At 37.1% G+C, this 14795-nt stretch overlaps 1 protein-coding gene, 1 long non-coding RNA gene and 1 pseudogene across 3 annotated transcripts; all 3 read right to left on the bottom strand.

Annotated features, from left to right (window-relative positions):
• Positions 1 to 833: 833 nt before the first annotated feature.
• On the bottom strand, positions 834 to 4064 carry LOC125203688 (calcium-dependent protein kinase 32-like). Of its 2 annotated transcripts, XM_048102094.1 has the most exons (9): positions 3707 to 4064; positions 3051 to 3621; positions 2565 to 2688; positions 2340 to 2483; positions 2026 to 2178; positions 1829 to 1944; positions 1580 to 1747; positions 1255 to 1485; positions 834 to 1167 (listed from the first exon to the last, which is right to left on the bottom strand). In XM_048102094.1, exons 2-9 carry the CDS (start codon positions 3543 to 3545, stop codon positions 1012 to 1014), a joined length of 1587 nt encoding a protein of 528 aa, XP_047958051.1. In that variant the 5' UTR covers positions 3546 to 3621; positions 3707 to 4064; the 3' UTR covers positions 834 to 1011. The 2 variants fall into 2 exon arrangements, with proteins under 2 accessions (XP_047958051.1, XP_047958050.1); XM_048102093.1 differs by having other exon boundaries at positions 3051 to 4064.
• A 4231-nt stretch (positions 4065 to 8295) lies between these two features.
• On the bottom strand, positions 8296 to 9786 carry LOC125206288 (annotated as a pseudogene).
• Positions 9787 to 11020: 1234 nt separating this feature from the next.
• On the bottom strand, positions 11021 to 11815 carry LOC125207273. The gene is made up of 2 exons (XR_007173937.1): positions 11616 to 11815; positions 11021 to 11427 (listed from the first exon to the last, which is right to left on the bottom strand). It is a non-coding gene; the product is annotated as an uncharacterized LOC125207273 (long non-coding RNA).
• Between the last annotated feature and the right edge of the window lie 2980 nt (positions 11816 to 14795).

The raw sequence follows: 14795 nt of genomic DNA, 5'->3' as shown, positions 1-14795 counted from the left end.
TGGTAGTCCTTTGGATGTTCTGTCCTAATTTTTGGTGTGTCAATTGTAACTTCTTTCTGTTTTAGTGTAGTTTTACAATTGTTCAATAGGATTTATTAAACCCCAATTATGATATATACATATTTTCTAGCAATAATTTAAATCTTGTAAGTTAATGGTAGATTATCTTATAAAAATTTCTGATGGATTTCATTTCCCCATCACCAACTGCAAAAAGCAACATGTGACCCAATGCATAGATGCATTTTTAGGATGGTTTCTGATTTGTGACAAACCATACCAATAATAAATCACTGTCTCAATCGTGACGCATGTAGACGGCTAAATAATTTTTGTGGGACCAGAGTTATAATGTCGACAACTCTTTTAATTTGATCGCATAAATTTATTACTAATCATTTAAAATCAATTTATTTTATTTACGCCGACCACAAATTATTTTATTTTGTGTGAACAATATTAGAAGAGAAAAGGCTATATTTATTCATCAATTACAGTACTAGGAGTATTAATCAAAGCCCATCACCATTTACCAACACATTTTGGCCCATTACAATCCTTCTTATTCTAGTAGAAACTAAAAATCAATTTGCACTATTCATCTATGATAAAATAAATTTATATAATTACAAAAAGCATTACCACCGCAGAAACATTATAATTTTATGAGCAATATTGTAAAAGGAAAAATTGCAACATCCATTAGTAAGATTCATGGACTAAATAGATTTCTTAGTCTTAAAATTTAAATGGTTTTTTTTTTTAATCTTGCATTTCCATCCCAAGCGACTGATAAAATGATCTTGTAGTCATGGAAGGGAGAAGAGAAATAATGGAGAAACATTAAAAAATTTGTATATATTAACCGAATATTTTGTAGCAGAAAATAATTACAACTCATATTTTCTTAAAACAAAATCTAAACCAACACTTGCAACCTATTTTTTCTAGTCTTGACCAAAACCAAGAGGAATTCATACAAAAACCATATCAACACCAGTTAACTTCTTCCTAGCTAGGGACATTGGCCATCTGAAGAGATCCATCTTTCATCAGCTTTTGGCTGAGGCTGTTGTACCGCTCTCTCGAATACTGCCTCGACGCCTTCCTCCAGTCCGTCCCAGCCTTCATCATGGCCGCAAACTCCTCATAACTTATGCGCCCGTCCTGCTCACACATTGTTTATACGCATACTTCACTTTGATGAGGCGAAACATTAGAAAACACAAGAAAGCAACGAAAAAAAAACCGGACCTTATCTGTGTCTACATCTTGGATAATGGCATTGATGACTTCTTCACTCAACGCCTCTGCCTCATCTGTGAGGGAGTCCCTCAGTTCTTCGATCTCTATATAGCCAGTCTCGTTTTTATCAAAGAACTCAAAGGCCTTTCGTAAATGATCATCGCTGCCCATCTTCCTCAGGTGCACAGATATCGCCACAAACTCACCATAGTCGAGGAAACCATCCTTGTCCACATCACCCTGCACAGCAGATTGGGAACAAGGACAAATGTGAGGCGACCGTCTCATCAAAATCTAGAGTCCGATGAAGAGACTATGAAACAGGTACACTTACAGCTTCCATGAGAAACTGAATGTCAGTTTCTGGAATATGATGGCCAAGCTTGTGCAGACCGGCTCTCAACTCATTCATGTCTATTTTCCCCCTCTTGCTAGTGTCCATCATCTGGAATCCATCTTTGATTCCGGCCACTTCCTCCACGGATAAATGCTGAGCAATGACCTGCGTTTGCGAAAGAGACTTAGCAAAGATAACGCGTGTGCAACACAACCAGCTAATGCAAGTCCAGAGACATGAGGTTACCCTTAAAGCTCTCTTCTTGAGCTTGTTCATAGTGGAGAATTGTTTCAGTCTAGCTCTTACAGTTTCACCCAGAGAAACATTAGGAGCACTTTTTGCGTTCTGCAACCAAGGATGATCTGCAACGGAGCAGATACACTCGTTAGCAGATAGCTGGAAGATGAGCAAGGGGTTTGCACAATTCACCAATTTTTCATTACCTAAAACTTCCTGTGCTGTAGGCCGCTGTTTTGGGTCTGGGTTGAGCATCTTCTTGACCAGGTCCTTGGCTTTATCGGAGACCTTAGGCCAAGGATCCCGTTTGAATTTCACATCCGAACGAATGATTGCTTGAGCCACACCTTGTTCAGTTTCTGCAGTTAGACGTAAATTTTATATCAACGAATTGCAGTAATAATACACTCAAATTATATCAGTCTAAATCAAACTAGTTAACAAAAGCAATATCAAACTTGAACTAGGATCAGTTATAAGTGAAAGTATGTATCTCGAGAGGTCGGGCAAGCTAACTAACCGGCCCAAAAAGGCGGGAAACCACACAACAATATGTAGAGGATGACACCAGCACTCCAGACATCTACTTCTGGACCATAGTTTCTCTTTAGAACCTCTGGGGCCATATAGTAAGGACTTCCCACGATCTCGTTGAATCTTTGTCCTGTACAATGTTGAAACAGATTAATATATAGGAGTGGGAGATCCAAGAATTGAAGGAAAGAAATAATGAGCATCTTGTTACCGGGATTGAAGAAGACTGAAAGTCCAAAATCAATGGCCTTAAGTGGTGCTGTTTCCTTCATGTTGGCGAACAAGAAGTTTTCGGGCTTGAGATCACGGTGCATAACCCCATGCTGATGGCATACCTGCAAACGGATAGATCACCTTTAAGAATATATTTTTGTTGCTTCACATCATGCATTTCACAATCCACACCACTAATTGGACTAAACCTATATAGACATAGAATAGTGCAACAAACAGAAAACAGCAAACATCCAAGAATCGGCACCAATCAACATTGAACTAATAACCATTTGGAATCACATAATTATCAAACATTTTGAGCACCATTTGAAATCTACTATAGTAAGTAATCCAAACACAAAAGAGCAAGAACATTCCAAATCTTGATCCATAAACATAGAAATCATCGTCCACCAAAGCAACCAAGATAAAAACAAACACATAAACCTCATCACAAGACAAATTAAATGAGACCCTTCACCTGAATCACTTCAACGATGGTCCGAGTCACGGCCGCAGCAGCCCTCTCCGTGTAATGCCCTCTAGCAACAATCCTATCAAAGAGCTCACCACCCTCACAGAGCTCCATAACCAAGTGCACAGCATGATCATCCTCATAGGCATCCTTCAAGCTGACAATGTTGGGGTGGTTAGGCAGTTTCCTCATGATCTCAACCTCCCTCCTAACATCATCAATATCCACCCTAGTCCTCAGCTTCTTCTTGGAGATGGATTTGCAGGCGAATTTCTCCCCTGTCGCCTTGTCAGTGCACATGTAAGTCACCCCAAACTCCCCCCGCCCGAGCTCGCGGCCGAGCTCATAAACCTCCTCCAGATTATGCCCTGTTGGATTGCTCAGCACATAGGATTTGCGGCCACCATTTGGCACGCCGTAATCCGTTGCAAATGGATTTCTTTTATGCTTTCCGTTCAACTTCTCATCGGATGTTTGTGGCGTTGCACAACAATTTCCCATTGTTTCACTAAATCAAACCCTTTGTCTTTCTCTTTCTGGTTTTCGGCCAATGGGAATTCTCAGAATCAATGGATCTCTGATCAATCAAAGCAGATAAATCAAAAAGAGGATAAAGTTTCAATCTTTGACCAACAGGCGCAACAATATTTGAAAATTCTCACTTTTCTTGATCAATAAGCCAAAGATTGAAGATAAGTAGCACTGGACTTCGTGAGAATCAAGGAATGAAAAAAGACGTGAAAATAGAATGGTTTGTTCGAAACTCAAACAGCAAATGGAAACAGATCTTTTGAAGATTGAAATTTTTTAGTGGGAAACAAATACCCAGAGAAAAGTGCAAGTTTTTTCTCAAGAAAAAAAAAATGAAGGTTTGAAAGAAACAAATTTGTGCAATATGTTAGATTTAATTAGGCTAATTTATCTAAGGATTTTGGGAGCTGGAGAAGGAAATTTCTTGGAGGGAAAGGGGTTTGGGATTGAAGAAAATGTTGAAACAGAATATTTCGACAGTCAACTGAATTGTAGACAATTTACAGCTCAAACTTATAAAATTAAGAGCAATATACAATTTAAACATATGGGAATGACCATGGCAAATACCATCTCAGGGAAGTAGTACATTATTTTGTTCTCCTATTACTTTGATTGTCTTTACCATGATTTTTTAAGATTACATTATAATTACATCGATATAGATATACAACAATTTTAATTAAATCAGACAATTGTGAAAAACAGATCAAGTAAAACATTCTAAATTTAGAAAAATATGAACTTAAACTGTAACGATTTTTGTTTACCTACCGGCTTACTCTTAAAAATTCTGTCTATTTAATTTCTCATAAGATAAATGAGGTGCAATATAGTAATTACAAACAATAATAAATTCATAATTTGAATGCGGTTAAGTAGTTGGCCAGTAGGGCGACTTTCTAGAAGCCCACCATACTTACGCAAACTCATAAAATTAAAATCGGAGAAATCACATTCTTACGATAATAAATGTCATATCGCCCTCTAGCCATAGGTTTGAATTTAAATGTTTTTAACTTTTGGTCGGACAAGTCATAGATTGGTCTAGTAATCATATATTACAATTCAAATCGTATATTTAGATCCAATTATACAATCAAAATTATAGTACTGTACTCCGTATTAATTATGTAAACATGTTCTTGTAGCAATTTTATTGTTACGGCTATTTATTTTACAAATTCTAGAAAATATTATTATTCTAAAAACATTAAACTAACTTTTTCGGCGTTGAATGAAATAATAGTAGTAAAATGACTCCTTCAAAATAATAATCAAATAAATCCTTGCCCTAAAAAAGGTACCTTGTCAATTCGAAGCATGTGATACTCGAACGTTTCTATTGCAAAACAAATCAATATTCTGAAATACTGTATTAAAATCATAAATCCTTCTAGATGGTGAAGGCCAATAACTACACTATCTCGTAGATAAAAATGGCCATATTTTTTCTTTTATTTATTCTATTATAAATGGCTCAAATTCAAAAAAAATAAAAATAGGACTCCTTATTAATCAATCCACTAAATACTCGATATAGTAATTAAAAATCTACGACTCTGTGGACTTCTATTGATTTTTCCTCCTTCACAATTGATTCCTAATCCGATTGCAGTCCTGAAATCAAGTCGTGTAGATATTATTTAATTATTTATTTAGTAAATAAAAATGATTGCCACGTTCTTATACGTGGTCTAAGATATAAGGAAATATTATGGATTTAATTTGTTAATGGTTATATACATATAGGACTATATCATTCTATCAATCTAATGGTCGCATGTATTAACCTTCGAGTGTTCTTATATGTGGTCTAAGATATAAGGAAATATTATGGATTTAATTTGTTAATGGTTATATATATATAGGACTATATCATTCTATCAATCTAATGGTCGCATGTATTAACCTTCTAGTTATATCTCAATTATTGCTTAATCATATATTCATATTTACTTATGACTTGCGGACGACAGCAGCACGCACCAATTTTTTTGCCTAATTCAGAAAAGCCACTATCACTAATGTTAAAGGATCATCGTCATTCATTTCATCTTCTACTAAATTACTACATTTAAATAGTATCATTTCACTATTTATATCATTCGTAATTTTAACAACTGTTAATATTTTAATTTATGTGAGACGTGTTCAAAGTTTGTTGGAATCAAGAGCACGACCTCTGCTGTCAAAGAAACTTCAACAGATTATCATTATGTTAGTTGCTTAGTAATGCAGAATTATTCTTAGACAAATATTATCTAATCAATAGATTGTTCAATCATCAATGTGTGATTCGGTTGTTGGGACTTGGTGTACAAGTACCAAACCAATGGATCAACCAATTCATAAAAATCAGACCCATTACTATGTACGGGTCAACGTATAACATAGTATATTCATAATTAGATTACATCAATCAAATAATTACACGTTGTCGAATTAATGCAACAGCCAAAGAATATTTTTGAGAAGAACTAAATAGCACCTTTTCCGTTAGTTTAGTCGTTTATTTTTGTTGAGCAATAAACACAGGCAATCGCGAATATAAAGGAGAATGAACACAACGAATTGTTTACCCAGTTCGATACAAAGTGTATTTACGTGGGGGCGATGCCAAGCCAAAGATTTCACTATATAATTTCAGGATTAAGGGGGCACCTCTATTTATAAGCAGAATAGAGAGCTTTAATTCTAGTCAAACTAGAAAACATATTCCACAAGGAAATATCTTCAATGGAATAAATCTATCACAAGGAAATATACTTCTAGAAAACAAATCCTAAATATGGTAGGAGATATTTTAGGCTCCATTATTAACAATCTCCCACTTGGAGACTAACAACTCCTACGCCACCATATCCTCGTGATCTCATCCCTGCATCCGCTTAGCATCGCCTAACCTTCTCTTCTAGTTCCAAAGCCAATTGAAGCTATGCATAGCTTCAATTTCTCTAAGGTCACCACCTTAGTAAACATGTCTGCTGCTGGATTCTCACTTCCAAGTATCCTCTCAAGTTGCAGGATTTTCATCTCCACTAGGTGTCGAACGTAATGATTCTTCAACTCCACATGTCGCAGAATGAAACGCTGGATTCTTTGCCAAGAAAATAGCACTCTGACTATCACTGTAGAGTCTGCTACTCTTGTTTTCCTTCCCAAATTCATCTAAGAAACTTTGCAACCACACCATCTCCTTGCTTGCCTCCGTCGCAGCTACATATTCAGCCTCCGTAGTAGACAAAGCAACGGTCTTCTGCAACTTAGAAGTCCATGAAATAGCAGTACCACCATAAGCCACCTTCCAACTTCCCTCACTCATCCGATGTAGGATGGGTTTGTAGCCCAACAAACCTCCCCTCAAACCGAGACCACATCGGGAACGCAGTCGACACGAACATGGGTCGTTCCAGCCCTGGCCCCTAGCTCATCCAGGGCCCGACTCTAACCCGAGTCTTTCAGGGTCCGACCCTTACCAGGGCTCATCCAGGCCCGACCCAAAGCCACCTGGGCTCTGATACCACTTGTTAGGACCGTCGACTACAATATTAGTTTGATATTGTCCGCTTTGGGTCAAGCCCGCACGGATTTGTTTTTGGATCACTTCAAAAGACCTCAAACTAATTGGGGTTGGACATGGATTATATACACCTTCCAACTTCCCTCACTCATCCGATGTGAGACGGGTTTGTAACCCGATAATTTTTCTAACTGCTCTGATTGTAGTTGATCATTTAATTTATGACAATAAGTAACACTCTATTATTCAACGGATTTTTACCTATTTTTCATGTTATTTTTTTAATCCCAATACCATATATTTACAAATAAATACATTTTCACACATCAACTTAATCTTAATATTCAATAGTTTCCTTTCAATTTCAAACAATGAGGCAATTCATTGACGAGGATGTTAACAATCTTATTACTTTGGTACATGGAGAATTGAGAATCAATATACGGCAATATTCTGAGAAGACAAGTATGAATTATGCATTTCAATTAAATTGAGATAAATAAAAGAGTTAGTACAACATTAAAAACAAATATTTAAAAAATATTGGATCCATGAATAGATAATAGAAAAAGTGATGAGTTGTGAATGTTGTTTCTCAAATAAGGAATGAAGTAAAAGTGTCGTGGGACTCATGAAAAATGAATGAAATGAACTATATAAGTAATGTGATCGAAGACAGAGTTAACATTTTCAGTATATTTCTTAAAATCTCATGTCATCTACCACTAACATACATCTCTTTTTTCAGTATATTTATATGGCAGCTCGCACACGGTGCACCATGCATTAATAAACAAAGCACAAGATTCCAAAAGAATAAAATGCCTTTTTAATGTGAAATATTTAATAAGTACTATTACAATTTGGAAGATTGGACGGGATACTAATTGGAAGGAACACGTTTTGTTCTTCATTTGAATCGTCTCATTTTTTTAAGAAGCTTCTTCAAATTAGTGGCTAACATATAATTTACAATAAGGAATAGAATTTTCAGCTTTACAACCATTTTCTTGACCTTGAACATGTCTACATCTTTTTCATCTTGACTTGGAATATAAACAGAGTCTGGCATCTTAGACTATATATAGGAGCTATTGCTATATATTTACTTCTTCTTCTTCTTCTTTTATTTAATGGTTAAATGAACATAAATTTAAAGGCCGCACCACAGAGGACTTGAACCCGATACCTTTGGCCTCAGGCATTATTAACCTCTCTACCGCTAGGCCAACTCACACACACAACAAGTTCATCTTCTTGACTGTATTCTATGTAGTCGTCCAGGCTGTATTCCATGAGCGAATCCAGAACAACTACGAGCACCAGCATTGAATTCAGAATTAGTAATGGAATAACTTGTTTGAATTTGATTATATTCGTAAGAAATGAATTTCTCAGCCCAAGGAGGCCTCTGGTTGGTATCGTATATTTCATGACCTAATAAGAATACAGTCAGTGGTTTTGAGTAGCAGACTAGAAAGAAATCATCTTGAAATCAAGATTATTTTTCTTCACAAAAAATTCCACAAAGTGAATAGGAGAGAGTTTGTTTTATACGGATCGAAAATCCATTTGGTTTGTCCAAAAGGCACGACGTTCACTGGAAGCAAGAGATTTTGACATGAAGAAAGAGCCAAAAAGAGGATACACGTCAGTACCCAGTCCCCTGCACATCGATCATATACGTCCATGTCGTCTACCAAAAAGTTCCACTACAGGCCCCATATATTCTTCTGGTACCTCTACAATAGCAATCTGCAGAACCATCCATGCAAGACTCTGAGAAATAAGGGAAATGGAGCATATATATTCATTATTTTTAGCTCTTCTTGGTAATGGCATTACCTGATCAAAAGGTTCCAACAACATCCACTCTTTTGTTCATAAATAACCTTGGGTGGACCTAAAAGATTTAAAACACTGATTGTGGTTTGGACCCAATTCTCACATGTTCTCTATCAATTAATATTGTGATATGCAGAGTACCACGCCCGCTGACAACGAAGGTATCAGAAGTTTCACTGTCTTCAACTTAATTTCATCGCCAAATTTCGCTCAAGTTCACGGTACAGCCTGTCTTGTAGTAGGTTTACTGTCCATCAAAAGAGAGGACATTTAACCTTAAACAAATTAGTAAACACTGTTTTTTACTCGTTAACTGTAATAAATGATCAGCCATATACCTCACGGGCCATGAATGGTGAAATGTTGATTGAGAAAGCCATTCTCACTGTAGGTTCCTCAACCGTAACGGAGGCAATGGCTCCCCTGTGGTTTTTTCTGAAATCGTCTCTCCAATCTGAATGTATATTTGCATCGTGATTCGTGAATTTGTGAGAAGCAAAAATTAGGCATCATGTATCAGAAAGAGGAAATATCAATCCTACCTGAATATCATCAATACTACAAACAACACAAATGTCGGTAGCCTCTACTAGTTCTGTAGGAACTCGAAGAACTTTTCATAGACAAACAGCTCACTTATTCGACCAAACCTGCATTGATCTTCAGAAGTACAAATCTGAACAAAATAAGGATTTACTGGAGCAAAGTACTGCAATGCTCCAGAATACATAGAGCAATCAAGTAAATTCAGAGAGAAACTGGAACCGTTTAAGCTTACCCGCACATCAAATCCGTTCCTTTGCGCAACATCCTAGCATGCAGACGACCAATAGCAATGCATATTCAATTTTTGTAGCCTGAAAAGGGTAGAAATGCAAGCTATGTTACAATCAGATCATTACAATTATATTTGACAAGTGTTGTAGAATAGCTTTTGTATCTAGGATTTATCATTTGTTATTTTAGGAGTAGATTTAAACTAGATGTAACCCTAGCTTTCTGCTCCCTACATATATGAGAATATACTACAATTTATTCTCTTCTCTTAGTATGTCTTTATACACTACTGCTCTACAAGAAGAAAAACAACAATGCACAAGTGTAGAATTTGATGTTATACGGCTATTATACTACATAATTTACACATAAGTTGAAGATATATTGAGTCATGAAGATTTGCAGCAAAGATACTTGTTCATTTCAATAAACCATTCAAAAGTGGAATTTATGATATAATCTGAACGAATAAAATGATTATAAGCAAAAGTAATAGAGTAGTTGTGGCAGGCCTCAGAAACAGAGCATTTCACACAACTCCGAAGCTCTTGGAATTCGTCTTAATGGATAAATTGTCTTTTCAGCCAAAAACGGCCACTAACAGAGCTTTCTTGTTCCTAAACGATACGGGAAGAGCTTTAGGAGTGATGTTTGTTTGAAGTGGGGCGTGCAACAATTGCCATATCCATTGCTCTTCAAACTGCTCTTCCCTCTATCTCCAAACCGGGGGCGGTGTGTGAAGGTCAAGCGAGAGGCTGTTTAACACTTGGAGTCTCGCCATTCACAAACGCATCCGTCAATGACCGTCATTAACAATGGCGGTTTGTGTTGGATATTGAACTAAGCTTAATTTGTACGGAAATAACTTATTATTCATTTCCGTTTCTGGAATATTGAATATAAGCCAAAATAAAAGTATAGCATTAGAGGAGTATATAAATATGGTTTCTTGTTGAGCTTATATTATGAGCTTCGATGACATCTTTTCGGGTTTGTTAGTTAAGTTTATAGAAAAAGACCATAATTTTCTTTTATTCGTAACAAATTGGAGTAATTGACATTCTTAAATTTTACTTGTGCATGAAAATGACGGGACTGGATTTCTTGTTCTTCACGTGACAAGAATCTATGGCGTTCATAACTCAACATCGGTTTTCATGCATTATTTTGAACATTAAATCTGATCGAAATGTCGTATATTAAAGAAACATCAAGCATACATACATCTCCCTTAATTTCACTAAAAGTGTGCAAATTAGCAGAGGAAGCTAGAATATACTACTAATAGAGAAAAAGCACAAGAAAAAATGCAGAATGAAATTGCAAAAGCACACAGAAAAGTAGAGGAAAGAAGAGCTTCTGCGGATGTCACGACCGCACTTACTAGTTATAGCAAGATTGGCTATATCGTGACTAAATATAAGGTAAAAGAAAAACGTGAAACATTTGACATAACGAGACAACCTGAATTAGGTACTCATAGTGAGTTCAAAGGATTCATCGCAAAATAATCAGAGTAACGAGAGATGTTGGTGTCTGATCGACAGTAAATGATATCCTAATCATAAAAGAAAGAAAGTACATTGCAGCGGAAATGTTCAAGACAATACATCATGTATGAAGACATGATGTACTGGACCTTCCAAGCTACTTATTAGCATTATCCCTTTTTTTTCTCAACACCACCGTCCCTCGATCACGTTCAACCTGCACGTTAGAAAAGGAACATGCAGGGCTGTGTATTTGATATACTCAGTGGGCACATTGTCAAAAATAGTTCTATTTTATTTGTCAAGCCACAGTTGAGTGATCACGGGGTTTTTATTAAAAGGCCCGAGTCACTAAATCATTTCCTTTCATAAAAATTTGATTGCACAATCACATAACTCAAATACCATATCTGAACTTTGTGTGAACCGGGAGTGCGGCCACATTCCATGACGGTCACTGGACTGGCCAACTCCTATGTTAGCTCACGGTCCCCTCATGTGTACACTAGTCCGAGTAGGGTTTGCGGTCCTACTAGAACCCGAATTCGATTTAAACATAATTTGGCAGAGCCAAGCAGATAGGTAATCATAAAACAAAACATGGCATGACAGGCATACTTGAGTAAAGATTCACATTTTCATACTAAATTCACGTTTTGAAATAATGCCCACCTCAAAAGCTAAATCCCTCTCCGTAAATTTCTTTAACTTGGCCTTTAGACGACGTGCAAAGACGTCCCTTTAGGAAATAAAATAATACTTAATTAGACTTTAAGAAGTCGAGAAAAAAATTAAACGTGAATGCATCCTAAGTGCGTGCTCATTTTATTCTTTTTTGCATTTTTCTAGAAAAAATTCTAGAATCCTTGACTATTAATTAAATCAAGCGAATTCATTTATTTGGAAAAAAGTGTTACCTCCTGTGCCATTTATTCAAGCACTAAAATAAACTCAAGGTCTATTCATCGTTAGCGTATCAATTCTTAACATTAATTATTCGAGCACTTAAGCTAAGGTCCGGAAATTTAGACTTATCTTCGTGAAAATAGTTAGCAGACCATTAACTATTTAATCAACAACATAGGAGAGCCCGCAATTTAATTTGATACAGCAGGCCTAACTTAAGGAAATTAATCCAATCCTTCATTTAGTATTTTCGGGCCCAACTTCAATTTTAATTAAAACATTAGCCAAGCATAATAATTAGGGAGGCCCAACTCAAAAATGAATTAAGTGGCCTAATTTAAAAAAAACAGCCCTTAATAATATGCTCCTAAACTCCATCGGCCTTTTCTCCAAATCCCAAAATCAGAATTCAAAATTTGGGGAAAGCAAATCCCTATGGGGAAATCCGCCGCTCCTCTTCTCCTTCAACGCTCTTCGCCGGCGTTCACACACCACCGCCGGAGTCCAGCAGATCCCCTCGACCCTTCGCGAGGCTTCTGCCTCTGCTGCTGCTCGGCGAGGCTCGAGGCGCCGCCGCTTCGCGTTACTGCTCCAGCAGCGCCGTCGCCGTCGGTCTCGGCGGTCAACAGGCAACAGCTAAGTCTCTTATTTTCCTTTTCGTTTAAGCGTGAAAGTTAAATTGTGGGAATCTACTTTATGTTATCTAAAGCATGAAAGGAGTTTAAGTTTTCTGTCTCAAGTTAAAAACTGAGGTGGCGTTCGGTTGTCATGACTAATAATCATGAGACTATCTATCTAGATTAAATTGTGGGATTATTTTAGTTGGAGAAGGAGGCTATGACTAATTATCATAAGACTATCCATGTAGGATTAAGTTGATGGAGTTAATCTTATGAACCAAACATGATAAATATTTAATCATGAGATTTAGTCTTGCCAATCGAACACCCCTTAAAAGGAAGCATGCTTGAATTCTTGTTTAGCCGTTCTTCATTATCTCTTACCCAGTTTGATTTTAACAAAATATGAAGGTTGCAATTTTGCATAATTTAAGCGTATGGTTTTCCTTGTGAGAATTAGTGGCTGTTGTCCTGGTTGCACCTGGTATGCTGTGATTGTGGAGTGGGGATATTCCTTACATGCTTGTGCTCTATTTGCTACATGATGACATGACATTTGAGTTGGGCTTGGAATGGAGGTGGAGATTACCTTCTTGAAGTAGTTGTTGTCTCTTCAAGTTTTCTGGTTCTAGACTCTAGACTCGCCCCTTCCTCTTCAAGGCTCGAGAGGTATGGGTTGCTGGAAAAATCCCTGCGGCAACTCCACTCCAAGTTCTCCCAATTGCTTTCAAAACTTGCTGAAATTTCAAAGTGTGTTGAAGGAGGATTTGTAGGTGGTACGGAGGGGGTTTTATAGGCAAGAAAGGTGTACTTAGGAGAATTTAATGGGCTGCCAAGGCTCTTTGTTTTCATGCTGCAGATGGTCTCCTTCACTACCCCTTTAATTTACGTCATTTCTCTCTTTCTTGAAGCATAAGTACTCCTTTCATTAAATTACTTGTTTGGATGTGTAGGGGGAGCAGGTGGCTGCTTGGTCCAGGCAGATTTGGTGCAGCTGGAGGGAGACGCTTTGGGTTAGCTGCTTGACAAGGAGTTGGTCAAAGGGTGAGTTGCCACTCCAAGCAAGGCAAGTCCCCAAATTTGGCAGCGTTGAGAGGTAACCCTATTTGTTTTATCTTGATATGTCCCTCCTTTCATTTATTGTTTAGTACACAGGTTGGCAGCCTTATACTCCTAAGTCTTAAGAACTTTTGTTTTTTCATTGCAGCTCTCGGTTGGGGTACTTGCTGTTTTTAGCAAGACTTGTGTTCACTTTTGCAAGGTATTATTGTCTCATCTCCTAAAATTCCCTCTTACTTGGCAGATTTTCAGATTGTTAGATCACAGGTTTGTTAGCTTTTGGTTTTGCCTGCAATTTGGGCTAGAGGAAGAGTCGATTGGGCTGTTAATGGGCTGTGAAGGACTCGGGGGTAGGGCTTGCAAAACGAGGCCCAACGTTCGTTTTGTAAAAACATTCATTTGTAAACAAAGATACTTATGTACACGTATTGGTTTTCATTAGAGACATACTCTTATACTCTCAGTATCCTCTCATGTTAGTGTACATTGTTTATTTACGGAATAACAAGAAATGGTTTTTGTTCATTCTTCGTCCTCTTTTGTTCGAAGTTAGTGACTAAGAAAATATTATTACTTAAGCAATTCGATGATTCCTAAAGAAATGCATTCCTTGAATTAAAGATAAATGTACGCGACATGCGTTTCCTTATTTCCATGAAGATTCTAGAATTACAATAAATAAAAGGGCGGGTATTACAGCTGAAGTCAAGAGAGGCACCAAACTGGCCAGAATCCTTGAAATGGCTAACTTGATGAGGGCCATCGGCTGGCCTCCGGTCAAGCACTCTTTCTTCTGAAGCGGCGGCAGCAGCACCCTGCACCTATATAGTACTACTATGTAGTAAGTAGTATGTAAATATAGTTTGCAGAGTACACATGTCAAAACTTGCATGTTGTAACATGAATAGGTTATAAACATGTTAAAGAGGAAATTAAACCCCCTCAGTTTTGAACCTTAAACGGGTGTTTGGTGTTTAAATCGTTTTTTTTTTTTTTGTGT

Source organism: Salvia hispanica, chromosome 2 (genome assembly GCF_023119035.1).
Source record: "Salvia hispanica cultivar TCC Black 2014 chromosome 2, UniMelb_Shisp_WGS_1.0, whole genome shotgun sequence".
NCBI lineage: Eukaryota > Viridiplantae > Streptophyta > Magnoliopsida > Lamiales > Lamiaceae > Salvia > Salvia hispanica.
The sequence above is the reverse complement of the archived record's forward strand: the minus strand, read 5'-3'. Positions and strand labels throughout refer to the sequence as shown.